This window comes from Calidris pugnax, unplaced genomic scaffold (assembly GCF_001431845.1).
Source record: "Calidris pugnax isolate Ruff unplaced genomic scaffold, ASM143184v1 scaffold516, whole genome shotgun sequence".
In the NCBI taxonomy this organism is placed as follows: Eukaryota; Metazoa; Chordata; class Aves; order Charadriiformes; family Scolopacidae; genus Calidris; species Calidris pugnax.
Genome location: NW_015091408.1, coordinates 363,122 through 389,451, shown reverse-complemented (window position 1 = coordinate 389,451; position 26,330 = coordinate 363,122). Strand labels below are relative to the sequence as shown.

At 42.1% G+C, this 26,330-nt stretch overlaps 2 protein-coding genes across 2 annotated transcripts; one reads left to right on the top strand and one right to left on the bottom strand.

Annotated features, from left to right (window-relative positions):
* Positions 1-2,285: 2,285 nt before the first annotated feature.
* On the bottom strand, positions 2,286-3,378 carry LOC106899556 (feather beta keratin). The gene is made up of 2 exons (XM_014961431.1): positions 3,348-3,378; positions 2,286-3,039 (listed from the first exon to the last, which is right to left on the bottom strand). The coding sequence occupies exon 2, from the start codon at positions 3,016-3,018 to the stop codon at positions 2,722-2,724; it is 297 nt and encodes a 98-aa protein (XP_014816917.1). The 5' UTR covers positions 3,019-3,039; positions 3,348-3,378; the 3' UTR covers positions 2,286-2,721.
* Positions 3,379-14,325: 10,947 nt separating this feature from the next.
* Positions 14,326-16,624, top strand: LOC106899591 (feather beta keratin-like). Its single transcript, XM_014961468.1, has 3 exons — positions 14,326-14,357; positions 16,047-16,314; positions 16,418-16,624. The coding sequence occupies exons 2-3, from the start codon at positions 16,062-16,064 to the stop codon at positions 16,459-16,461; spliced, it is 297 nt and encodes a 98-aa protein (XP_014816954.1). The 5' UTR covers positions 14,326-14,357; positions 16,047-16,061; the 3' UTR covers positions 16,462-16,624.
* The last annotated feature ends 9,706 nt before the right edge of the window (positions 16,625-26,330 follow it).

Genomic DNA, 26,330 nt, shown 5'->3' with positions numbered 1-26,330 from the left:
GTGGATGAGGGAGACTGCAGTTGGACTGCCTTTTATACTGGTCCAGACCACCCCAGGCCCACAGGCACCCTTGGCACAGGTAATATTTTAGCCAACAAACTCATCTTGCATGCAAAACATTGCAATTAAAGAAATTGGTGCTTTTAACTGTGCCCTGCAACTCTGCCTTTTCATTTCCCTGTTCCACCACACAGGCTCCTTTCAAGTGAAAATATTAGAGGCCAAAATGTTTCCACAAGAAATGACACATCAGCACAGACAGATGACGCAGCCGGTGATGAGGAGTGTCCCACTCCACCAGGTGATGCCATCCCCTTGCCCTCCAGGGCCTCACTTTAAAGTGTTTCCTGATGAATGGGACAGGTCTCCTCACAGCCCTGAAGCTTCAGCCTGGACATGCACACACAAGGGTGGGCACCATCACTCGCTCACTCTCCTGCTCTGCTCACTCACACTGCACTAGGCATTGCCTTTCTATACAGGCCACCTCTGCTCTTGGGTTTCAGTATATTTCTCTTCAAGATTGAGCTTTGCTCTTGGCAGAAGTTTGCCTGGCTCCTTTTCCATCTTCCTTCTCTCCTTCATCCCTTCCTGCCTTAAGCAGCATCTACCAGTGATTAAGAATGAAGCCTATTACCCACCTAACTCTCTACTGGACACCTCTGGCAAAGTCAGAGGCACCCCAGTGACCAAGGCATGTGCTACCCAATCGATACATGTCCGTTTTCCTGCCCTTGTCTTTGCCACAACTGCTCCTTTGGCCACCCAGGCTGCTGGCACACTTGGTACCACCAAATACTTGGCAGGATTTCCACAGGACCCCTACCCCTGCTCAGCAGCAGGAAGGGTCCACAAGTCTTTGCAAGGGCAGTGGGAGGAGCCGAGCAGAAGACGTGCCTCCTACCCTACTTGAAGAGCAACCGGAGCAGACAATCAATGTATTGCCTGCATGGGACAGAGGGACTGAGAATAGAGCTGGCAGGGTACCCCTCCCTCGGTCTTCACACCGTGGGGCCTGATTGGAGGGACAAAAGGATCACTGTTTGGCACCTCTCCAGGAACAGCCTGCGTAGAACCTGAGTGTGGTTTCTGGAGGAATTGCTGTATGTCCACAGCAGTCACTTCCCTTCAGGACGTGGTGACACACAGAGAAAGTCTCCGCAACACTTAATGTTTTTGACCACAAGACTTCTCCAGTGAGGGCAAAGATGTTTTTCCCGCTCCCTTTTAGCCCTCCAGAGAGTTTTAAGGACACATCACAGACACTGCTAATCTCTTTCAGATGAAGGAGGACAATCCCTTTGTGACTTTGTCCCCCCCTTACCCATTTTATACACCTGTGATCAACCCATTCCCATTGTGGCAAAATCTAGCACGGGGCTCACATTTCCCTTTACACAGTTGCCCTGGCTGCCACATCTGGTGCAAACATACACTTTTTTTCCCCAGATAATTGTCATGGTTTTGTCTGGATTGGCCAATCAGAATGACAGATGGCCCCTCCCACCCTCTCTCCAAAGAGAGCAAAGGAAGAGATAAGGAGACTTACAAATTTAGAATGAATTAAACTACTTTAATGAAGTATTAATACTAAAATCAACAAGGAAATAATGAAATTGACACAATATATACAAAACAAGAACAAGTTGGTTCTGTTTTAACTCAAACCAGGACAATAGTTCACAAGAATAGTCTTTGACTCTGTCAGCAGTGGAAGTTCAGTACCAGACATAAGGCATTCCCCACGGAGAACCATGAAGACTACAGAAGGGAGGGAAAGGGAAGAAAATTGAAAATCAGAACTCATATTTCCTTTTACACAGTTGCCCTGGCTACCACAAGGCCCTTCAACTCCTTTGGGACTCCTTCCAGTTCCAGTCTTTAGGAGAATTGTTTGGTGGAGGGAAAGGCTGGGACACGTTGTGAGTGGTAACATGCAAACAGAGCCTTGGCCAGCTGGGCCTTAGCCTGCAGTAAAAGGTCTTGCAGCAGGTCAAAGGTTTGCCTCATCAACTGGAAGCCAGTACCCGACCTCAGCTGTTACTCACATGTCTTTGGGGGAAGTTCTTGGTCACCCTTTGCATACTCAGGCAATACCACACATCCTTACATTGTCCTATGTCTTTTCCAAAGGTCCTTGATGTACTCAGCTCCTCTGGGCACAACGGAGTTTGACCATTGGTCCTTTCCCGCCCACCTTTTTCCCCTCCACAGAATCACGTTTCCCCCTGGACAACTTGGCTGGGCTTCTCATGAGGGAAGAAACACAAGGAGACATCAAGCTACAATGCAACATTGACTTTAATGAGTATAAAGAGTGAAATAAAGCAGCACATGGTGGAAGGGACCTGGTCCAGGCTGCTACAAGGGCAGCTGGCAGTCAGGCACCCCTTCACAGCAATCAGACACATGGCTTCCTCACACACACGGAGAGTGGGGCATGAGTGGGGACCGTCTCGACTTGCTTCAGGATGAACCCATGGCACAGGACAGCAGGAGACAACAGGGACTCATGATGCAGAGAAGAAAGCAGAAGTAGAAGACGTTGGCTGGCCATGTTTCCAGACAACACAGGCTGGCACCTCACTTCCCTCCCTCCTTTGCAGGAGGGAAAAAGGATGCTCAACCCATCTGGAAACCCTGGCCACCAGCTCCATCCTCAGTCCGGCACCTGGCTTTAGGCTTCCTGGTCGATGCACTCACTGGACGTCCAGCCCGGCTTTAGCAGGGCAGGCACCTTCTGCCGTAGTAGCGGCCACCAAGGCCAGAGAGGTTGAAGCCTCCAGAGTTGATGGGCACTCCTTCAGCACTCAGGATGCTGCCAACAGCAGCAGAGGTGGTGGATCCCACAGCGGTGTTCTGGGGGAAGGAGCTGAGGATGGGTCCGGGCAGGGTCACCACCACAGGAGATGGTTCAATAATGACCCGGGAGTCCTGGCACTGCCTGACACAGGGCTCGTTGCAGCTGTTGGCCAGTGGGGTTGGGCCACAGGGACGGCACAGATCGTAGCAGGACATGGCTGTGGGATGGAGGTGCACCTGGGAGAGAAGGGAGGGAAAGAAAAGGCATTATGTGCGGCACAGCCTGACAGCCAGCTCAGGAAGAGAAAAGGCAGAAGCTGGGGAGCAGGGAAAGGGTTTGTAGGGAAGAGGAGAGTATTACAAGCCCTAGCCCCATGTTTTACCTGCAATGAGAGCCCAAACCTTCTCCCACCCCCCCAGGAGCAAGGAGCTTGTGTCTGGAACAGGACAAGGGAACATGGAGTTCGGCAAAATCTACACAGAGGCCAGAAGACAAAGAGAAAATCGCTGGAGAAGAGAAACAGACAAAATCACTTGCAACTTACCTTGTTCACCGAGGAGGAGAAGGCAAGAGAAGTGGATGAGGGAGACTGCAGTTGGACTGCCTTTTATACTGGTCCAGACCGCCCCCGGCACCCTTTACGCACATGATGTCTTACCAACAAGCTCATCTTGTATGGAAAGCACTTCTTGCTACCAAAGCACTTTGATTCGGTACCTGCAATGCTGTGTCCCCATTTTCTTGCTAATGGCACCCCCATTCCACCCTAGAGCCTTGTTTTATGTGACATAATTAGAGATCAAATGAATGCCATGCATAGTGTTCTCAATTCAGGTAATTTAGGCATTTATGGTGTTCTGCTTGGAAAGAAATGCATGTTTCCCCCTCTCTCTGTCATTTCTGTCAGTTGCTTGTCTTTCACAGGGTCATTTAAAAATTAGGATGATGCGAAACTCATCTGAGATAGTTACATACTTGGAAAATTTGCATGTTTTGGGCAAATTTCTTCCCAGTAATTTTCTCTCTTTCTTAGAATTGTGCCACATCTCTAGTTTGAATCTCTCATTAAGAGTGAAATATTTTTTTTTAAAGAAAAGCCTAATTAGGTCACATACCCTGCATAGTGGCACATTTTTGGTTTGTCAGTCATCATTAGCCATTTTATTTCAGAAACCCCACTCTGGTAGCTTACTGTGTCTCTACCTTCTAATCTTGTGGAATCTCCAGCTACTTTTAATTCCCATCAGAAAACATGAGGATGTTTAAAAAAAATCAGAATTTAAAAAAAAAAAAATCAGAATGTTTAAAAAAGTGTGTTTTCCAAGTCAACTTAACACTTCAAGCCATATTTAGAAAAAAATTGCCCCTTGACCAGAAGAAGGATTTCTGTAAGGGCTCAAAAGATGCTTTTTCCTTCCCTTCCTCCAGTAGTAAGCTGCGGTCTGCCTAGATGATATCTTGTGTTCTCACATGGAGTCAGGAAATGGAGCGAGTATTGTAAGGAGAATCCTCTCCTGACATCAACTGATGTTCAGCTTCTTCCTGCCCAGATATTGAATTGCACATTCACGCTATCAATTAAAATCCGTTGCACAACATCAGACAGTCCAGACACCCACAAAGTACAGACAAAACTGTTCTCACACCAGGACCTTGAACCATCCATGTACTGACAACAATGAAGACTGGGATAGTACAAGATACAGAAGCATCCCATCAAATATTTGAGATGAAACTCGATGGAGAGAGTGCTGCAGGCATTGAGAGACACTGATTTCAGAATTCAGCACAGCAAATCAGTGGGATTTTTAAAGCAAACCAGAATTGTTCTACAAAGCTTTTCTCAGTGGAAACGCACTGTTCAGCATCTGGTGGTGGATATGGGCTGTTGGACAAGTTGTTTCCCTGGTCTAATTAGGGGTGTAATATGCTATGGTTGTATGCACTGGCATAACAATTTAGTAACCAGACTGTCCACTTACAGTATTCAGACAACTCTCCTGTAGGAAAGAAATTAAAGCAATTGAGAACACATGAGAAGGTGGCATCAACGCAATTGCTTGGACACATACTTTCAGTCAATTTATTACCATACCCAAACACAGAAAACCAAATGCTTCATTCAGGTGGTGTAGCAAACAATCATTTCTATGACATTCAAATAATTTGAGTTGGTAATTTTGGCTAACCAAATTAAGAAAGACCAAAGCTTAAATTTTTACACCATTGCATGAAACATTTCTGAAGAGAGAAATGTCTAATTTAATTCACTAAAACTTCACGACTGTAGTAAAACAAGAATTAAACTAAACTGGACTAAAATTATCCACACAGCAGCACCTACAAAACATCCCTTCACGACTGTAGTAAAACAAGAATTAAACTGACTGTGATGGACTAAAATTATCCATGCAGCAGCACCTACAAAACATCCTACTCAGTATAGAGAAAAACCAAATTCATCCTGTCGTGATCATCGAGGTGGAATAAGTGATCGGTTCCAGGATGAATGGAAATATTTTTATAAAAACATTCTTTCATTAAAAAAAGTATGTTTCACTTAAAGTTTTCTGCCCAGCAATATCAGAACCTTGATCTTTCATTTACCTCCATTACATATTTAGAAGCCACTGAGGTGTGTCTGTCTGCAGATCCCTAGGGCTGCATAACAATATTGAAGCTTCTCCTTTGGATTCTTGAAAGGAAAGAACTTCAAAGGTAGTCCCAGATATTCATTAATGGTTGAGACATACAAAGTGTCTATACTATGTAAATACTGCAAGTATATGACAAAATTCAAATAGTTGTGTGACTTGGGTAATAACATCACTTTAAAATTGAGGTTCATGGTTACTCCCTAAGCAGGCAATATTTAATAGCTTCAGAAAACAGGTTTATTAATTTTTTCATTAAAAAGCATTTTTGTGTGTGTCATAATAATAACCTTTTATAGAACTTCTGGAGCAGATCCACAGCCACTCTAAGTTCTTATGACTATATAATGCAGCAGCTCTGGGCAACAAAATAAGGCTGGAATATAGAAATTTTGGAAATCACCAATGCAAACCATCCACTTTCTCAGGCATAAGGCTGATGCCACAAGTCCTGTGCCTGTCCCTGCTGTTACCACAAAACCAGGAAGGTTCCAAGTCTTGTCATGACACTTTATTGCACTGAATCACAGAATCACAGAAAGATATGGGGTTGGAAGGGACCTCTGGAGATCATATAGTCCAACCCCCCTGCCAAAGCAGGTCCACTTAGAGCAGGTTACACAGGAACACATCCAGGTGTGTCTTGAATGTCTCCAGAGACACCGGAGCCACCGCATCCCCGGCCTGCCATGCTGCGACCTACGGGGACGTAAAGATGGGGGTCACACATGCTCCACCGGACCCCCGAGGTCACCGCTCCCCCCTGCAGAGCTGCTTCTCTGGGATGTCCTGTAGGACCATAGCGGCAGGATGGTCCTACCGGATGGACCATGGGGTGCAGGGATGGCAGGATGGGGTTTCGTACCATCATAGACCGGTTGGGGTTGGAAGGGACTTCTGGAGATCACCCAGTCCCACCCCTGGCCAGAGCAGGGGCACCCAGAGCAGGTCCCACAGGAACGTGTCCAGGTGGGGTTTGAATGTCTGCAGAGACGGAGACCCCACCACCTCTCTGGGCAGCCTCTTCCAGGGCTTTGCCACCCTCACAGCAAACAAGTTCCTCCTCATGTTGAAATGGAACTTGCCCTGTTCCAGTTTGTGCCCGTTCCCTCTTGTCCTGTCACTGGGCACCACTGGAAAAAGCCTGGCCCCATCCTCCTGACACCCACCCTGGAAGGATTTCCAGGCGTTGATCAGATCCCCCCTCAGCCTTCTCTTCTCCAGACTAAAAAGACCCAAGTCCCTCAGCCTGTACTCATATGAAAAGACCAATATAGTGTAATCACTTCTATTTCAATGTGCTGTCCAGGCAGAAATTGATATTTTGTTTCTTATCCTTTAGAAAAGGACATTTCTGGCCATTCTTAAGCCTTTCTGTCATTCTGTGTCATTCTGCACTCAAGCATTGTTTGTTCCCTGGGACACGTATTTGGGCATCAACCCTGATTAAAGGGTCTGCCAGTAAGAATAAGGGCGAAAAGCTGCAGCCACCAAGATGACAAAGATCTTTTTGTTCCCACGTAGCTTGTCTTGGGGCTCTTGTGCCAAAAGCCATAAAGCCCACAGGAGGAACGAGTCAGGGAAAGTGTCTCTGCTACCCTGAGATCTGCCCTTCCCTACTGACAGATTTCCTGCCTGGAGTTGTTTACCTGCTACTTGTTTGCTTCTCTAATAGAGCAGTAAAAATTCTTCTCTGTAAATCCCTTCTAAATTATCAGGTGTGTTTGAGGCATCCCTAGGGCAATATATCTTATCAGGAAGCCCTGCGTCCTCCTTGGATCAAATGTCATATCACAAGTATTCATTAATGATTTATGCATGCAGAGTGCTGTGTTATTATCGTTGAAATGTGGTATTGGCTTCAGACACCCATGAATTGAGTAATAATATCCTTTTAAGATAAACAGATCAAAGTCACGAATGTCATTCTACTAATCTGCTCCTAAATCAGGTCATGATTCTTGGTCTCATAATGCTTTTTTTTTCCCCTACACTGCAGTTATATGAGATCCCACTCACTTCTTATAGTCTCAGGTGACCCTGGACCCCAGTAGATGCAAATAAACTCCATGCCATCAATTCGCATGTCATTGCAATGATTTCTACCATGAAGGGTAAAGCCTTATAATTTTAATCTTTTTTTTTTTTTTTTTTTACAGGAACCCAATCATCTCAGTGACAGATTATTTTCACAGAATCATGGAATGGTTGGTTTGGAAGGGACCTTAAAGACCATCTCGTTCCACACCTGTCCTGGGCAGGGACACCTGCCACCAGACCAGGTTGCTCAAAGTGCCATTCAGCCTGGCCTTGAACATTTCCGTGGAAGGGGCATCCCCTTTACTTTCTTTTTCTGTGAGCGTATTTCAAGACCCAGCTCCTCTTAGTGGCACAACTGCTAGGGGTTTTGGTTGGCTGCATGTCATTGGTCTGATGATCTTGTTCCCCAGTTATCTTTCCCCTCAAATCATATTTAGCTTTGATACTCGTAAGGACAGAAGACAGATATGATGGGAGCTGGAATGCTTTGCTTGGAAAGCATAAGCAGATTTTCAAAACTACCAGTTACTTCTGGCTTCAAATTTGGAAAAACTCTGATACACCTCATTTACAAGCCAAATGATTTCTAAAAACCTATATCCTTCCTTTGGCAACCAAAATCTCATCATTTTTCCATTGGAGTGAACCTTGGCTTTTGCTGTGAAGCAGGAGTGGTTTGGGTGACTTCTTTTTAATTCTGTCTCCCTGGATATCCCTCACAGCTCACCCAGCTCCAAAACTAGACTCACAGGGATCTCAGAGGAGGGATTACAGGGAATCACTAAGCTCTAGATGAAGCTCAAAAGATCACAGCTCTTACTTTAGTGACCACCATCATTGGCCATACCCAAGGAACTTGCATGCTTAGGAGAGCGAGTTCACATCACCTGATATATAGGGAGAAGAAATTTATTTCTCTGTTCCTTAATTTTGCTACTCCTATACTCAAAAAAAGCCTGATCCTGTCCTCAGAGAGGTGGTGTGATTTTGCAGCTGACAGTCTTAGCAGTTGGCTCTTTGGTCAAGGTCAAGGAGCAGCAAAGAGGACTCTCTCTCCCCTAATGCTGGGATTACGTTTGTAGCTGGGTGTAAAAAAAAATTCCTTTTGCGGATTAAATGTACAAACTGCTGTAACTCTGCAAAGAAATCTCTTTGGGCAAGGGGCTGCCACTGCTGGGTACCATCTTCTCGTGTGGAAGTTTTCAACATAAAAAGAATTCACCCTCCACCACCTTTCTCTGAAAACTAGTTCATTGTCTTAGCTGTGAGTATTTTCCTTTTAGTAATTCATTTAATATTTGATCCTCATCCTCTAAATAATTCCTGTAAAGTCAATGTCTCTCTAAAGATCCCAAAGCATTGACAGTCATTGGGAATAGCCTGCGGAAGTCTCAGATTAAAGGATTTCAAAGCACTTTGCAAACTCTCATTAATGATTTACACATGCAAAATGCTTATTATCATATTTTAAGTATCCAGCCTGATTGCAGTGTTTTAAAACAGAGTTACAAAGTCACCCTGAAATATGTGTCAAGGTTATTAATGTACATTCTCTAGTTATGTATTAAGGAGCTTGCATCATACTACATTTTTGTTTGATTTTCATTAGAAAACTGGTTTTGTGCTGCTGCCAGATTTCTCAGAACAAACAACAGATGAAACTTGCTGCAGAGAAAACCTGAACCTTCTAAGACAGTACTGATTTCTCAGATATTACACAAACGTGCACTTGCTCACAACCTGTGTGTGAAAACAGAAAATATTTGTATAAGCAAGCGCGACCTCCACATTGTGCTTAATTTTGTTTGCATTTAGGGGAGGGGGCTCAGAAAGAGCTGAACTAAAGACCCTTGATTAAGACCCTCCATAAAGACTCAGTGATCTTTTCAGAGGAGTTGGAAGATTGATTTAAACAAAGGATTAGGCTCTTGTCCATCTCTAAGGAAAGAACATGAAATAATGTGAAGGACAGAAAATGTGCAAATCAGGCTGGTGTGACACATGCAGACAGTATGAAGAACTTAGTTTTGGAAAAAAATCCAGACAACTGAGTAGCTATTTAGGACCTCACCCACAAAAGGCTTCTTTAAGCTTTCAAGCAGTTTAAGAAAGTTCACACAACACGGGCTTCCTATTTCTCTTATTCTTTCTTTTATTTCCTTTCTTTATTTTTCCTTCTTTAACTGTTCTCTTCAGAAAAGTAGAAAAATCCATCTTCAGCCTATTGTTCCTCAGTAACCAACCATTACCTAAGGGATGATTTTGATGTAGAATTTTAATTTAAAGGCTATTATTTTTTTAACAAAGATCATTACTGCATCATTAGTAATTTGCAGGTAATTGCAAATTTCTTAAGAGGCAGCTTAGGTTTCAAAATACATAAATGAAGCCATGGATTTTAACTAGGGGTGGTGTCTTAGATACTCTAAGCAGCTTTGAAAAACTTGGTACTTTTTTCTCTGGTTTGTGGAAAGAGAAAAAAATAATTAAAAAAAATAATCAACTTTCACTATTTATTTTAAATAGGGGGGGGGGAAACAACAAACCCACAGTTTGAGAATTTCCAGCCCTGTTGAATTGCTGTTTTGTTCAGACTAAGTGGATCCTCCACTAGGATCTCTTTGGATACCTATCTCGTCAGATTCCACTGCAGGTCTCTTATCCCTCCTCTAAACACGGTTGTCCCAGAAGGAAGGATGTCCTGGGGTCCAAACCCTTGGATCAGTCACAGTTGGGCTCAGTCCTATAGACTGAGCTGTGACACTAAACCCGTGGTTTATTGTGGAAACAGCACCAGGAGAATGTGAATATAATGGGTATTCTTAATATTAAATAATTTACTGTAGCTCAAGTCTGTGTTTACTTCCTGACTGCCACAGATTTCCTTTGTAAAACTGGAGAAGTCATTTCAGGGCATATCAAAAAGTGCTCGCTGTCGTTTTCCACACCGACAGCCCCTCCCTTAATCCCCGTGCATTAATATTGTATTCGTAAAAGAGATAGCAATCCCTTCTCTTTTGTTTCTCAGGTCTAATCAGTTGGAACGCTTGTTGCTCGGTGTGTGGGGACTTGCCCTTTATTTGCCCAATGCAATGCAATCTCAGTTAGGACTTCAAAGAGCCGTTGGAATTCCAATTATAAATAATATGATAAATACCAATGAGGAAAGCCTCTTTTACTCCAGGCTGTTCCATTTGCTCACCAAGTGACCTCTGACAATTCATTTAGCCACTGTGCTTCGCTATTAAACCTAGATAATAACTAGAATTAAAATTTGCCAAAGGCAATGAAAAATTCAGCTGCAAGGGAAGTTCGAGGTAGCATTTTATATAGTGCCCAAAAACTGCAAAAGCAGTAAAAGTCTCAAGGTGTCCCACGAGGGATAAGGGGCTGTAAAAAGAGGGTGGAATGAGTACAAAACACTGTCTCTGGGACAGTATTTAGAACAGAGAAGGAACACAGGCTACGCTAAGCCTGGATTAATGACACAAAAGGATTCAACTACAGAACGTGAGCATAGTTGGGAGCTAAGGTTTTTCCTGCCAGGCATTTCCAGCTACATTCCTGTAGTGTTTGTTAAAGATTGTATCTGATTTGCGATTGTGGAAAGGTCTCCATGGGGCATTGTCCTGGTTCAGGCGATGTCCGGAGCCACTCAGCTCACCCTGGTGCAGGGAAGGAGCTGCCACCTCAAAGCCACCAACCACTCCTGGGCTCCTTCACACCAACCCTCCCACTGCCAGGCTCCATGCCTGGACCATCACCAGGTGTCCCCCTGCTTTATCTATAAAATTGAGCTACTGGGGCGATCCCTGTAATTAGGGGATGTGGTAGCTTTCCTCCCCAAGAACAGTGCCTGTGGTGATTTACAGTCAGTAAAAAATTGGATTTTCCTTTTTTTTATCTACAAGTTTTTCAGGTTTATCTTCACTTGGCTTGTGAGCACCATGTCATGTGAATTTTATACTGATATAACCCATTGTTTTCTCTCACCGTGGTTAAATTGCAAGAACCGGAATCTTACTAAATGATTTCTGAAAGAAAATAAACATGTATGAATCTCCATATACATATATATATATATATGAGACTCTTCAGCCAAATGAATCCTGCAGCACAGCTTTAATGTTACATAGCTCCTCAGTGGCAGAGCAGTGTTTAGGCAGATTAATTAGACTTAAATCTTAGGACCTTCCCATCTGCCTTTACTCCCCTTTTGCTTGGGGCCCTGAAAATGGTCTACTTTAATCAGAAAACTCTACTAATTTTCCCCGTTTCTCACTTTGGCCCTAAAAAACAACCTGGTCAAGGTGCAATAACACTTGACTCAAAAAAGAAAAGTCCAAACATCGCTAAGAGTGAAACACAAATCCACCCTTTTAGTGCAGACTGGGGATTTTTGGCCACCTTCTGGCAAAAAGTGAAACACCTATTTCATTCCTTGGGTTTCCCCCCTAGATCCACATGCTCAAAATCAATAAGAGACAAAAGACAGAGCTCTTACTTTGCAAAATAAAAATAAAAATTATTTGCCTCCCTGAAGAACAGCTGCCTTCAGTGAATAGGAAAGGCTTTATCTGATGTTTCTTATGCAGAAGGAATAGGCAAATTTGTTCTCCATTGCTCTAAGCAGCCTGATTTAATCTTGAAATATTTTAGACAAATCTGTATAAATGCTCTGGTAACCCCCCAGAAGGGTTGAAGGTGTGAGGATGCACAGGAAGGAGCACAATATATCCAGCAGGTGGTCTAAACGTGAATTTTCCTAACTAGAACAGAGCAAAGAGAGGTGGAAAAGGGACCAAAACATGGGAAAAATCAGCTACAAATACATTACGCCAACTTGCACCAGCCTTGGCTCCAGTCATTCTGTGAGGCTGCGAAGTTTTAATGAAATTCTGTATTTCAGCCTTAGAGCTTTACCTTCTCCTGAGGCGCTGGTGCATCTCTGAACAGGGAAGTGCCCTCTGGAGTCCTGTCACCAGGGTCCCTTTTCTCAGTCACACCACTCCCAAAAAGCTTTTTAGTCCCACGCTGAACTTTACCAGCTTCAAGCAACCATCAGGCCTCAGAACCTCATGGCAAAGGCCATCAAAACTGTTATTTCTTTTTCATATTCAAAGTGAAGGGCAGCAGTTGCGCGGCGCTCAGAAGATGACATCCTCCCTTCCTTGCCTTGTGAACAGGGAGGAAGGAGTCCTTTGTTCATAATGATTATTTACTTAAAACTTTCCTTCGTATCAGAAATTATCTATAGCTTGGGAGGATGTTAGCAGGGGTCCTAAGGCAAAAGCATTTATGGAAACTTGTGAGCTGAACAAAAGCTTTCAGGGTGATTCCCAGTCATTTACGCAGACAAAGTATCGTGCGTTGGGTGAGCTAATGCAATACAAGGAGCTGTATTGTACTCGTTAAGTGTGTCCCCAAATATGTAAGTGATCCCTATCCCTGACATTACAATAAGGTTTAAATTAAGAATACCTTTTATGTATTAAAAAAACCCACAACTCTTTCTGTTTTATAAGCTGGCACGTCAGCCAAAACACTCTTGCCTGCACTAACTGGTGGCTTTCTCAGAAACCAGTTTCCACTGAAATAGATTTCTCTGAATACTGATTTCCCTCTTTGTCTTTAACGTGATATCCCTGGGATAAAGATTTCCTCTTTAAAGGGTTTATAGAAACATTTTTAAATCCACATGTCTGGCTTATTCATAAAAATCTTGACAAAGTGACAGCCTTCATTTTCTCCAATTCTTTGGTAGTCTTACATTAAACTTACATCTCTCATTAGTGTTAAATTAAGCGCTCATCAGGATAAACCTATTTCTTGTGTACTTTTTCCCCCCACCACCCCGAATCTTCACCTTAGTAGTGTCACGGGAAACCACAGCTTGGATGGAAACACCAGTTTCAGGGTACAGTCCATTGCAACCTTCCCTTTCCTATGAGATTGTCCTTTTCAACCTGATCAAAAAGCTGGGAGGGAAAAAAAAAAATAATTAAATTTTTTTAAAAAAATGTCAACCCCCAACCCGACTGTGCGATTCTCTGTGACTCCATTTTGAGTCAGTGGCAGAAAAACGTGGGTGGCATCTACCTGCCTTTAATTGCAACACAGTCAAACCCTGCAAAGACACCTGAAACAAATCCACATGCTCCACTTGAACTCTATGCAAGCACTATTTGTAAAGCCTGAAGTGGCTGTTAGATAACACTGAGCTTTCTTCCGAGGAATCTATCCTGTGGGAGATGGGAAAACAGCTACAAATTTAATGAGTTGTTCCCCCCTCCATCAATACTTACTGGGAGGGGTAACAGCTGTATATTGTGAAGTTTAACGCCCTGTAAGGCATTTCAGAGGAAAACTCTCTTCTCTTCCACATTTGGGAAATGAAATTCCAGATTTGGGAAATGAAAATAAAACCCTATTCCCTGACAAAAAATGGTGCTACGGGTGCTCCCTCGAGTCCCTTTCACAGACTGAATTTGAGGGAGGGGAAAAAAAGCAACAAATAACAGGAAGCTTGATCAACTCCTGATATAACTGAAATGTGGTTAATGAATTATATCAAGTTCTTTTTGACCCATGAGATGTTAAAGTGAATCCTGCCTGCGGGGTGTAGGATGTATTTAGCACGCTATGTGAGGATCCAATAGCTCACAAACACAAACAGCGAGCAAAACAGTTTCATTACTCGCAGAAGTTATGTATGCAGCAAAGTTTGTTTTGCAACTAATTAGGACTTCATGCAAAAAGGGTGTCACATCCTCCAGGCAATTTGACTAAGTGTATAAAAGCATTTGCTACGTAGAACTCTTCTAATCACTTTTCTTAAACTCTTCTCCTTGGTGATCCGGGTAAGTCAATTTTGAATCAATTACTTATTGCTGTCTAAATATTATCAAATGATAGGTTAAACTTAGGAAATGGCAAGGGGGTATTCTTCCAGAAGTATACTTTCTATTGTTCTTTAGTTTTAAGTCAATATAAGTTTTACACTTCAGAGGTGAAAGCTGGCATTCGCAAACGACGTCGGTGTTCAGGACAACAGTTCATTTACACCAGGGGCGGCATATAAAACACCCTCAGAACTCTAAAGAGCCTCAATAATTTCGTGCTGGCAAGCATTCTTTTCATGTTATGAAGACTAGGTTTCATTAAAGAAATTATAATTTTAAAAAATTAATTTTTTTTTGTGACGTTCTCACCCTCAGCTCTCTCCAAGCAAGCGACGGTGTCTTTTAACAGTTGGAGAACTTGTCCTAAATATTTTCAAAATCCTAGAGACTGGAACTCAGGCTTCTCTTCCTAAAAAGCCACTTTACTACTGGTTTAGTTTAAAATCTGTTTTTAGTGCCGAATTCCAAATCTAGAAGGAATGTACAAGAAGGAATGTTCCTCCTTCACCTCTTTTCTTGAGGACTAGGACAAGCTCTGACAAATTGCCCGCCTGTGTTGGACCACTCAAAGATCTCTGCCCTTAACACTGATCTATGGTAGCAATTCTTTTTCCAAAGGCAAATTTAGTCCTTTCTGATCTAGCTCTTTACCTGGTCAAAATATTCTGTTGTTGCCTTTTTTTTTACCTTCAACTCAAAGGCATAGGATCAATTGGAAAAAGCTGAAGGTGCAGCCCTGAGGTCTGGAGAAGGCAACGATGGCGTACGGATGAGATTTTTAGAAGGAAACACAAGAAATTTGCCCTGAATTTTCTTTCTCCTGCAGACTCCTGGCGTAAACATTGGGACTCATTTAGGAAATCACTTCAAGCCCATCCTTTATGCCAGCCCTTAATCTCTTCCACATCAGTTTCATGCTGATAAAGTGAAGAAAATTATCACTTCTCCCTCACTCTGTTTCCCTTGCCTAATTACTGTGGGCACGATTGAGGGCAAGGATAGCCTGTTAATCTATAATTATACAATGCCCAAGAAAATCTGGCCTTGATATCAGTTACAGTTTTAAAGAGCTGTGTGATTTCAAATATAAGATAATGTAATCAAGGTGATATTTAATGAGACTAATAAAAGATGGGTGGATCTCCATCCCAGCTCCTACTGTTCCAATTCTAACCAGGTGAGATGAGGTAACTGGCTTCACCCCCATGTTTTGATTTTTCCAGCTCCATGAGGATTAAAATTGAAGTTCAAAACATGGAGTTGAGTTGGGGTTACAGCAAGGTTGGACTTGGCAATAGGAGTGAGAGCAGCGCAACACGTTGAAAATCCTGGGAAGAGGGCAAAAGAGGCAATAGCATAAGAGCATTTTAGGATAAAAATAGTGATGATGTAGAAAATACCATCAGATATTGAGACAATGAAGTTCAAAGGGGTAACCTAGGAAAGAGAAGAGTTACTGGATGGGGAAAGGAAATTGGACAAACATTTAACTATCACGTGAGCTATTTGCACCTTGTAATTTCCCCTTTTGCCAACAATCGCAATATCCAGCACACAACCCAATCTTCCCAAAATCTCGATTTCTACCGTGTAAGCATCTTGCTGAGCTAACGACTGCCTTTTCTCCCCCTTCCTCCTGTCTTTCAGGTCTGGATCTCTCACATGTCTCCCTACGAGTGCTGCCTGCCGCCGGGGGTGATATGTCCCGAGCCATTTGCCCTCACCTCCAACGAGACCTGTGTCATTAAATACCCCGACACAATAGTGGACATAGTGGAACCTGACTCGCCACCATATTCCGTGATATATCCCGGCCCAACTCTCACCACTTTCCCTCAGCAAACTATAGTGGGATCTACTGCGCTGTTCGATATGAGAAATTTATTCGGTTTCAAGGGATCTCCCAGTTTTAGGGGTATGTGTGGTTCTGGGACAGCGTGTAATTCAGGATTACCATTTTATGAGACGGGAAACTTTAACCCTTTTTATCCTTACTTCTCCAATCCGTTTCGTTATAGAACTTGCAGGCCAACCTAATTCCAACATGGATATCTGTGGATAAAGGGAAAAGCAGAACTGAACAGTAAGGACAGATCACGGCTAAGTCTATGGATAATGGATTACAGAAGTGCTGAGCTCCCACGGTTCCCAGTGGAGTCCATAAAAGCATGGCTTCCTGACATTAGACCTGCACGAGGACTAGAATTTCCAATCTGCAAGAAATTTAAATTCCACTGACCTCATTCAAAATTAGGATGAAATAAAATTTAAAAAAAAAAAAATAGAATTTTACCAAGAAACAAGATTTTCAAAAATATATTTTTGGTTCGATAAAACAGTGTCTCTCAATAAATTTAAGTTTTTATGCCAACATTGACTTTTTATTATCAATTTCTCTCAAAATAAAACACGTAAAATATTTCAAAAATTATATGACTGAAAATCTTGGGTTCCAAAAAGAAATTTTATCAAATTTCGTATTCACTTGTGTATTTTGCTGAACCAGCATTTACCATTAAAAAAATAAATCAGCTCTACTTAGCATTTCTTAAAATTAGGCATTCATAAGTCTTTTTTGTGCTTTATTTCTGCTTAGACCCATGAAGTGATGGCTTCCCAGCTTCTTTTTTTCTGCCTATATCTTGTTTGATTCAAGCCAGGGCAAAAAAAAAAAAACAACAAAACTTCAAGCAATTGTAATAGCAGATTTCTCTGTAAAATACATCTGATCAAGGAAGAACAATCATGCAAAATCATAGAACTGGAGATTCATTATAGACCCTCATGAAGTCCTGGAACTCTTCTGATTATATCCTATCCATCTAATTTTGTGCATGTATATTCAGCTTCTCAATTCCCATTAAATACTGTCATGCAGCATGCAGGTTTTGGGTTTCCTTTTTTCTCTCCACTTCATTTTTGAACCCTTGTGAGTCCCACCAGAGGTGGCATTGTCACCTTACTGAGGCTCAACACCCCCGCTGACATTAACTAATCACCACCCAATATTTATAACGTCAGTATTTTTCAAAAGTTCGTGCAAACTGCATTTCTGCATGCAAGAAAGACGCTGCTCTTCCTTGCCTAGGGCAGAGCCAGTCCACCTCCAAAGAGATTCACAGAAACCTGCATGGAGCACCATGAAAGCTCCTCCACACTCCTTCCCAGGCAGGTTCACACACAGCAGGTGGAATTTTTTGGATTAACTAAAGTACTAGAATGAATTTGACGGCTTGCTCACAAGGTTATTCCCCAAAAATAGGACAAAAATCATTGAGTAAGCATGGAGGGACAGCAACAGGGTACTATAACCCTCTCTCTGGGTCACATCGTTGCGCAAGAAGAACCTGCAACGTGAATACGTGCAACTTAATAGTGTGAAGCAAAGACATATATATATTGGCCAACACATGGCAATAGCTAGGACTAATGAGTTATTAGGCTGAGCATTAATGTGCTCATGTTCCTCCCCAGGAGACACTACGGACCCCACAGGGAGTGATTCCGCTTTTAATTATCTAAGTTTCGTGACTCAGAAGGATCATTCACTTCTCCCTCTCACTCAGTATTCTGTGTTTTCAAGTTTTATTTTTTTTAAAAAAAAGGACAAATATAAGTGGATCATTTTTGGCTGGGCCAGTAGCAGTAAATCCATGAAACTACATCAAAGTTCACAGCCTTAAGTCAGAGACAGAAGCTGCTGCCTCACAAGATTTTAAGAGATCTTTTCCCCACTGTAATTTCTAGGGGACTCTTTCCAAATATCCGCAGCAAATCCATGAAACTACATCAAAGTTCACAGCCTTAAGTCAGAGACAGAAGCTGCTGCCTCACAAGATTTTAAGAGATCTTTTCCCCACTGTAATTTCCAGGGGACTCTGTTTCCAAATATATCCCAGGATATTTTCTCCATCCTAATCTACTCAAGTTCCAAAGTCTGCAAATTAAATCCACAATGTCTTTTTCCATAAATCAAACCCAACTTCAGATGGCTCCTGTGTGATCCTTTCAGTAATAACAAATACAGTTTTCAGAATGCTTCATAAACATTAATTATATTTGTACACGTGCAGAGCATTGCAAAACTAAGCCTCTGCCTTTGGATTTAGACACCCAAATGTTGAGCAACACTTACACTTCAAAAATACTTGTATAAGGATTGCAAGCAGCATTTTCCAGGTGAGATCATTATTTTACATTTTTTCCATTTTTTTTATTTTAAGCAAATTGCCCCAGGCATAACCCAGTGTTTTTTTAAAGTGCGTGAGACAAATCCCAACACAGTGGAAGCCAAAGATCTCTCTTCCTTTCAGCAATCCGGTACAAATCATGCTCGGTTTGCCTTGTGCATGAAGACATACTCATAGAATGGTTGGGCTGGAAGGGACCTTAAGGATCATCTAGTTCCAACCCCCTGCCATGGGCAGGGACACCTCCCACTAGACCAGGTTGCTCAAATATATTCATGTATTTTAAATATCAGTACCCTGTAAGAGTCTAACCCCATGAAGGTGTCTCCAGTAGTGGTCTATTCAATAACAGATCAGCAAGTCAATAATTCGTAGCCACCTTCCACCACTAAAGACACCCCAACGTTTACTACCACCTCATCTACACATTTAGCCACAATACTTGTCCTCGTGCCTGCGGTGGAGGATCCTTCCTCACTTGGACCAAAGCCTGCAACCAGAGGATGGTGTCTGTCCTTTTTTTCTCCTTCCCCAAGGTTCTGTGGAAAACCTGTGTTGGTCAACATTACCATAAGTGACATTACATATGAGACACGGGTAATTTTGCTGTGAATACCCTCAGCCACGATGTGGCCCAGGCCTTTGGGCAATAGCCATGCTATAAAGGAGGGCAGGCACACGTGGCACTGGTGTGAGCACTGGGAAGCTCCACATGGCTGTGGTCTGCAGGAAGGGGAAGGACTACTCGGGCACAGATTGTGTACTAAAAGTCTGTGCTTATTCTCTTGCACAGTTTCCGTACAGCCTGGGTTTTGATTTAATCAGATTTCCACTCCCAACTCCCTCTAGCAATGGGAAGTGCCTCTCTGAGGGTCGGCCGGGGCAAAGTCATTCACTGGGAAATATCCAAGTGTCCTCAAGGAAAGAGTTTCGAAATATTTCTTAAGTGCTTTGTATTGATTTACATAGGCAAAGTGCCTATTATAAAGTTAATATCAGGTAACTCAATTTACAGGTCCTGGAAACAGATCTTTGCTGTCAAGTAGCTATTCATCTGGCTCAGGTGCATCTGATAATAAGCCTTGAATGTGCAAAGGGATTGTTCATCACTTTCAAAACTTTCCCATGCAGCAGACTCTGTGTTCCTGATTCTCCCAAACACCCTTCTCTTCCCCTCTTCAGTTTCAGAGAGTTTCTCCAATGTGCAGGACCAGTACAGACCACTCTCACCGTGTACGTTCTTGTTCTTTCCTTATTTCCTGAGTTTGCAAGTTTTACGTTGTTCATACCAAGTTTTTGGTGTGCCCTCTCAAGGAACTTTTGAGCAATAACACCTACGTACAGTTATTTAGCAAGAAACAAGTTGAAAATCCTCCTGTGAAACCTGTTTTTACTTTTCCTGCAAAGAACACTGGAAGAAATGAATAGGATGAATCAAAGCATATCTTATCAGACTCCTTACATTCAAATATTAAGTAATACCATAATTTTAAGTTATGCATAAAAGTTTCATTCATGATACTTTGTCAATATATCATTAGTTCTAGCCCTTGAGCTTTGAGCACTCCAGTGTCCATTAGAAGTCGCTCCCCCAGGGTGTGTGGGAGCAGAGGTCCGAGTGCTGGGCAGCGTTTCTCACCCTCTAACCGTCCCAGGTCTGCCAGGGATCCTGTCCTCACAGGATGATTCACATCAGATTTAGCTGCCTCACCCACAGATTGCTAAAAATACTTCCTTCGTTCTCCTGCATAATGTGTTTACATTCCTGTGGTTTGTTCCTGATTAAATAACTTCAGGTTTCCGTGCCATAAATTGTCTTTAAAATTCGAGATGAATGTGTGGGATTCCCCTGGGGGGAAAATTCACTTGTTAAATATATCCTGTTGAGGGCTGAGCTCAAATACTTTCAAAGAACTTTGGGAAGGCTGTACATCATCTTCTACAGTATTTCAAATCAGTCTTTCGGCAAGCTCTGATGCCACACAACAGAAAACTATCCTTCCTTTTTATATCCCAAGACGGATGTTGTATGTCCTCTACTCATTAAGGAACAACTAAACTCTATATCAAAGGTTCAGATCTGCACATGACATTTTAGATAAAATGACTGAAAATTATAGAGAGATGTTAAAGCTTGATAAAGCAAACCTGCACCAGCTGAGGGTCTAATTCTGTATTTCTAACGTTTTCTTAGGTCTCTCATCCCAACCTCTTGTTCAAAACATTCAAACTATGATGCTGAGGATCCCCTTCATGGGTAATTCTTTTACTTTTTTTTTTTTTTCCCCTCCTTTTTAGGAGGATGCTGAGGATCCCCTTCATGGGTAATTCTTTTACTTTTTTTTTTCCCCCCCCTCCTTTTTAGGTCAATCTGAACCTCTCATTTCAGTTTATACCCATCACCTTTCATCCCCCTGCCATACACCTCTACCAATGACTTGGCTCCATCTTCTCCTTAACTTGTGCTTGCCTGGAATGACAGTTCAGCCTTTTACTTTCCTGCATTCGTTCCTGATCTATAAAGGGTGACAACAGCTCCTTCCCCACCCTTCAACAGGTCAGACAGATGATCCTAGATGTGATCCTGTTCAGGGACTGTCCCTTATGTTGGTATTTCATAGCCAACACAATGTAGCCTTCAGTTTGATTATGACATTCCAGGTAATATAAAGCTGATGTACATAGTTATAATGAGACTGATCTGGTCCTCATCTAACTCTAGGAAACCAATCAGCATCTTCAGCATCGATTTTTATATACGTATTGAAGAAAGATAACAATTCACTTCAGGCAAGGGCTGATAACATTACACACGACAGAAGTTTGTTACCTACACGCTGCTGCCTGATGCTGTAGTGAAGAGCTGGGGTGGGTGAGAAAAAGGAAAACTCAAGACTGAAATGGAAAATGAGGCTGGTTGTGTAATACTGTGTGGGACAACCAGAGGGAGCTGTGGAGGCCAAACATGACAGAGGTAACTCGGCATCTTGTGTCCGCGTGACTCTGGTTTCCACCTACACAGCAACAAACAGGATTAACCAAAAAAAAAAAAAAACCAAACAAACAACCTGCTGGGATCAGGGAGAGAATGTAACGTAGGCACAAACCAAACAGATTGCAGGTAATTTAAATAACTTAATTTGCTTTCCTGCCCTGAACGAGCCAGCATTTTAATTTTATGGTATTGTGATATCTTTCAGAACGGTTCTGGTCAGCACGTGGTGAGGGAGATGTCTTTCTTCTACCCAACTCCCTTAATTCCCTTTCCTTCTGTGGTCCTCCAAAAATTAGTTCCTCTAAGTTTATAGCGCCAGCCAATATTTTGTGGACAGCTCTTTGTTATTTTTCTATATTCAAAAATCTAGTTTAGCTAGAAGTAAACAAAGAAGTACAAGTCCTGGGTTCTCCTACTGCACTCAGGGGTTTTTCACTGCTCTGCTAAGCCCTAGAAATGTGTTGGTAAAGACAAAGAAAAGCCAGTGAACCCCAGCCTCCCCCAAAATTGTAGGAGTCCTGGCAAGGCTGGTAAGCAAGAAGCCAGCCAGCACACACCATGAGGCCATCATACCATCGTCTCTCCTTTTTACCCACCAAATCTTATCAAAAGACCTTCAAAAAAGGGTCTGTCCCTTCACCCTGTCATATACCCAGTCCATGGATTTATATTTTTTTTTCCAGTAGCTGAAGAGATTTGTTAAATCATCTGCCATCAATTAGGATTTATGGGGTGTTTCTGGAAACACCCTGCATAATTAAACACCATGGGAATGTTCTGAAGACTGCAAATGTTTCACAAACACTTATTAATACGTTACCTATGCAAATAGCTGCATTATGATAATAGCTGGAGGTGACGCCTAGTGTTGGGCAATAGCATCACCTTTAAGGAGATATATCAAGGTCATTTCTGGCATTGTCCTAATTATACTGTGATTCATTGCCTCAAACTTCGGATTATTCAACTTTCACTTGTAGTTTGTACAAAAATCAGAGCGCCACAGTTTCTGACAGTGTAAAAAAGCAGTGGATCTATACATTAATACAGAATTAACTCTTGCTACTGTTCTGCACCTGTTTCAGTTTATACTTGCCTAATGAGCAGAATTCTTGCTGATATAAAACATGTTGAGATGATGTAAGCAAGTAGAGCCTCTTTGAAGTGAAGAGACTGAATGTTGCAGACCTGCATCAGCAGAGCATCCATCCCCAAGCATTTTCCTTTGATTATTTCTTCATTAGCAAGCGCTCCTGACTCAGCTTTACAAACAAAACTTCTGTGCTCTGAAGTTGAACAGAACTGGTTTGGCCACATAAACCATATCTGAGTGAGGCAAGAGGTGTTATTACCCCATCCCTGCCTTCCACAAGGATATAATTTTCTAAAACAATTTAAAATTAATAGGCACTGACAATATTAACCTTCTATATTGTGGTGTATGCAGTCTGCATTACTCTTTGCCCTGTATTCCCTTTGTTAGTCACTCTAGACAAGACAAAAACTGGGGGGGGGAAAAAGACAACTCTGTATAGTTTTGCTACATTATGGGAGAATTTTGAAGAGTTAATTATGTTGTAGTTTAGGGACTGCATGTTAATACGACAGCCAGGATTCAGTTCCTAGTTCTGTCAGGGATCTCCCAAACACCACAGAGATCAACTGGGAGGAAAATCTGGAGTGCAGATCTCGAATCCTTTTGCAGGGGAGAATTTCATACTTCTTGTATGTGCTTTAATATCCATGTTTTGAAAGAGCAATTTTGGGGTGCATCCTCGGAGGGGAGTGGTCTTCCAGTTAGGAATCACCAAAGAGAGCCAAGAGATACTGAAAACGTAGGGAGGAGAAGAAACAAAGAAATCTAGAAGCTGTATTTTTTCAGCTGAATTGAGGGCTCCTCTGACATATATGATGTTCATCTGGCCTTCCTAGGACCAACTCATGAAAATCTGATGCTGCCTCTGCCACGGCACCTTCCCACAGGCTGAGCACTGCCCCAGCCAGGACGGAGGGATTCAATTCTGCCCCTGTGTGCGGGGAGGTGCTGTGCATGATGGGAGGCTCCATGGACACAGAAGCTCCCATGGACACAGAGGCTCCCTCCGGTGGCAGAGGCCACCAAGAGAACCTTGTCCAAGTGTGCCTGCAGCACACCCATTTTCCCAGAAATCAATTCACTCTTCCCCTCTGGAGGGAATAAAAAGGCAGGCACATTTAAATGCATGTGTTTATGACACGATGCATTGGTGGCATTAATTATTCTTACTTTATGAGGCATCCCTAAAGATCCCCTGGGCTGTGGAGCTTATCAGGAATATTCTGGAGACATCAGGAAGCAAGATTTCAAAGAAGTTCACAAACATTTGTTAGTATGTCATACTTGGAAATTATTTTATGTTAATAGTAATAGCATCCCAGTGGATTTAGACTGCTCTGACCTCATGCGGAATGAAATATGTAAAGCATTTATTTAATCAACTCCTCATTTAAAGCCTCATAATTGGAGATGGCTACATTTTTCTTTAAAAGATAACTCTGTGACAGTTTTGCTCTTTAAAGTTTCTGCACCCGATACTTCCTCTGGCGTAGGCAAGAACACATCTGTATCCTCATTAACGAGCTATCAGATGAAAAACAAGCCCTGTGTTTCTAGAGTTTTATCTCGGCCAGGAGACAAGTGCTAGATGATAGCTGGTATTTCCAATAAGGAAAGTAAATCCTGTGTGTGCTGACACACTGTGCCACTGACATCTCGGAGACTCCCTTTAGCAAAGATAAGTCCCCAGGAGTCTATTAATTCTCAGCGTATTTTTAATCCTTAATGAAATCAGTGGAGCAAAACCAGGAAATTTCAAGATGAAAGAACCTGCAAGTTCCCATCTGCATTTTGGATTATTACCTAACTCAGCTCTAGATAATCATAAACAGTGAGCAAAACAATTACTGCAACTACAGGAGTAATGCATGCAACAAAGTTTGCTTCATAAGTAATTAAAGCCCTTTACACAAAGGGTGTCTCAGCTCCTCCGGGCGATCTGAGAAAAGGTATAAATACTCTCTCCCGCGCAAGGCTTTTCAAGCTACTTCTCTTGACTTGTTCTCTCCGGTACACTGAGTAAGTCTGATTTGACCACTATAAAAACCTTGAGTTTAATTTTGCTTTAGCATGATTTTTTTTTTTTTTTAAATCGGGACTAAATCTGGCATAAAAGTTCTGACTCTCAGAGACATTAGTAAGCATCTTTCTATAGATGCTCTCTATGCTGGATAAAGGATGTAAAAATAAAAGCAAGGGCTTTTCAAGACTGCTTTGAGCTGTTAATTTTACGGGGAGAATTAGGAATTTCATTCTATTAATTCTGAAAAATTTTCAGAGGGGCTCCGAGGATAGATTTCAACATTGGTTTTGCATATATGGCATGATATGGGGATTCAGCAGCTGTTAGGTGGGGGGATTTGATAGATAATTATCCTATGATTCTATAACTATTGAAGTCAAATCCTTGCTGGAAGTCAGTTCTGTGTAGCTATAGGCATACAACGTTGCTGCTATTGGTAATCTACCCATCCTCAGCTCATTTAATTGGAGTCACGACGAGCTACACCAAGTGATTATTAGATATTATTACTTAACGTAACTGGAAATAAGCTTTCATGTCTAACTATTAAAACTTTGCTATTATTTCAATGTGTTTTTACAGAAATTAATTTACACATTTTTTCAGATCAAAGCTACATTCTAACCTAAGGGTGTTTGGGGGGAAATGCTATGCATGGGGTTTTTGCCTTTCTTTTTTTTTTTTTCCCCAGAATGATGCATTTAAGGATACTTTTGCTTTCCTCTGAATATAGTTGAGACAAGTAAATAGCCCAAAAAGCTCATTGCTTTGCCCATTTCCCTGTGCCAACGTGTTGCTGGCCCCAGGGCAAAACAGCACCGAGCTCCTCAAGTGAAGAAAAGTCACTTTCAGGATATTTCTACTTGCTGCTTGGCAATATAATAGTTTATTTATAGAAAGTGTTGCTGGCTGCATATTTTAGGATCCTGTATATTACTCCTCCGTAGATGAGATTTACTGATTTCAGAGATCAGCTCCAAATCACCCACCATCTGCCTTCCAAACATTCTGCATTTTCTGTAAGGATCCTGCAAAGCTGCCATCTCCCCTAGTCCTCATCTTCCGCATGTTCCCAAGGACAGCATTTCCAGTGCCTGCAGCACACAGGACTTAACTGAGAATAAAATGCTATTTTTGCCTTATTCCTTGCTATAAGCTATCTTTGATTTACAATTTTTTTTTAAAAAAAGCACAATGCTATACCATGGAGAATTAGCTTTTATGTGAAAATTTAATCTGGAGACAGAAATAAACACTATTAAACGCATATACTCCAGCTGAAGCTGTGATTTTCTTATTTGGGTTGACAATATGACCGACAACATAAATATTTCAAGTGATGTGTCTTACTTACTAAACCAGTATTTTTAACCCTCCATTTATTCTTAACCCTTCACTTTTTTGTGTTTTAGTGGAACATTTTAATGCCTGGTAATAACAGGCATCCGCAAGGAAAAGGATAAAGGAAATTAAGCAGACTGCTAAACAGATTACCCAACTCTTAAATCTATTACAAATACAGATATATATCCCCCCCTCTCCCTTACACCCCAGCTGTAAATCACAGGCACTGCTCTGAGAAGCTGCGTGTGGGAGGAAGGGAGATGCTTTGAGAACTAGTTCAGAC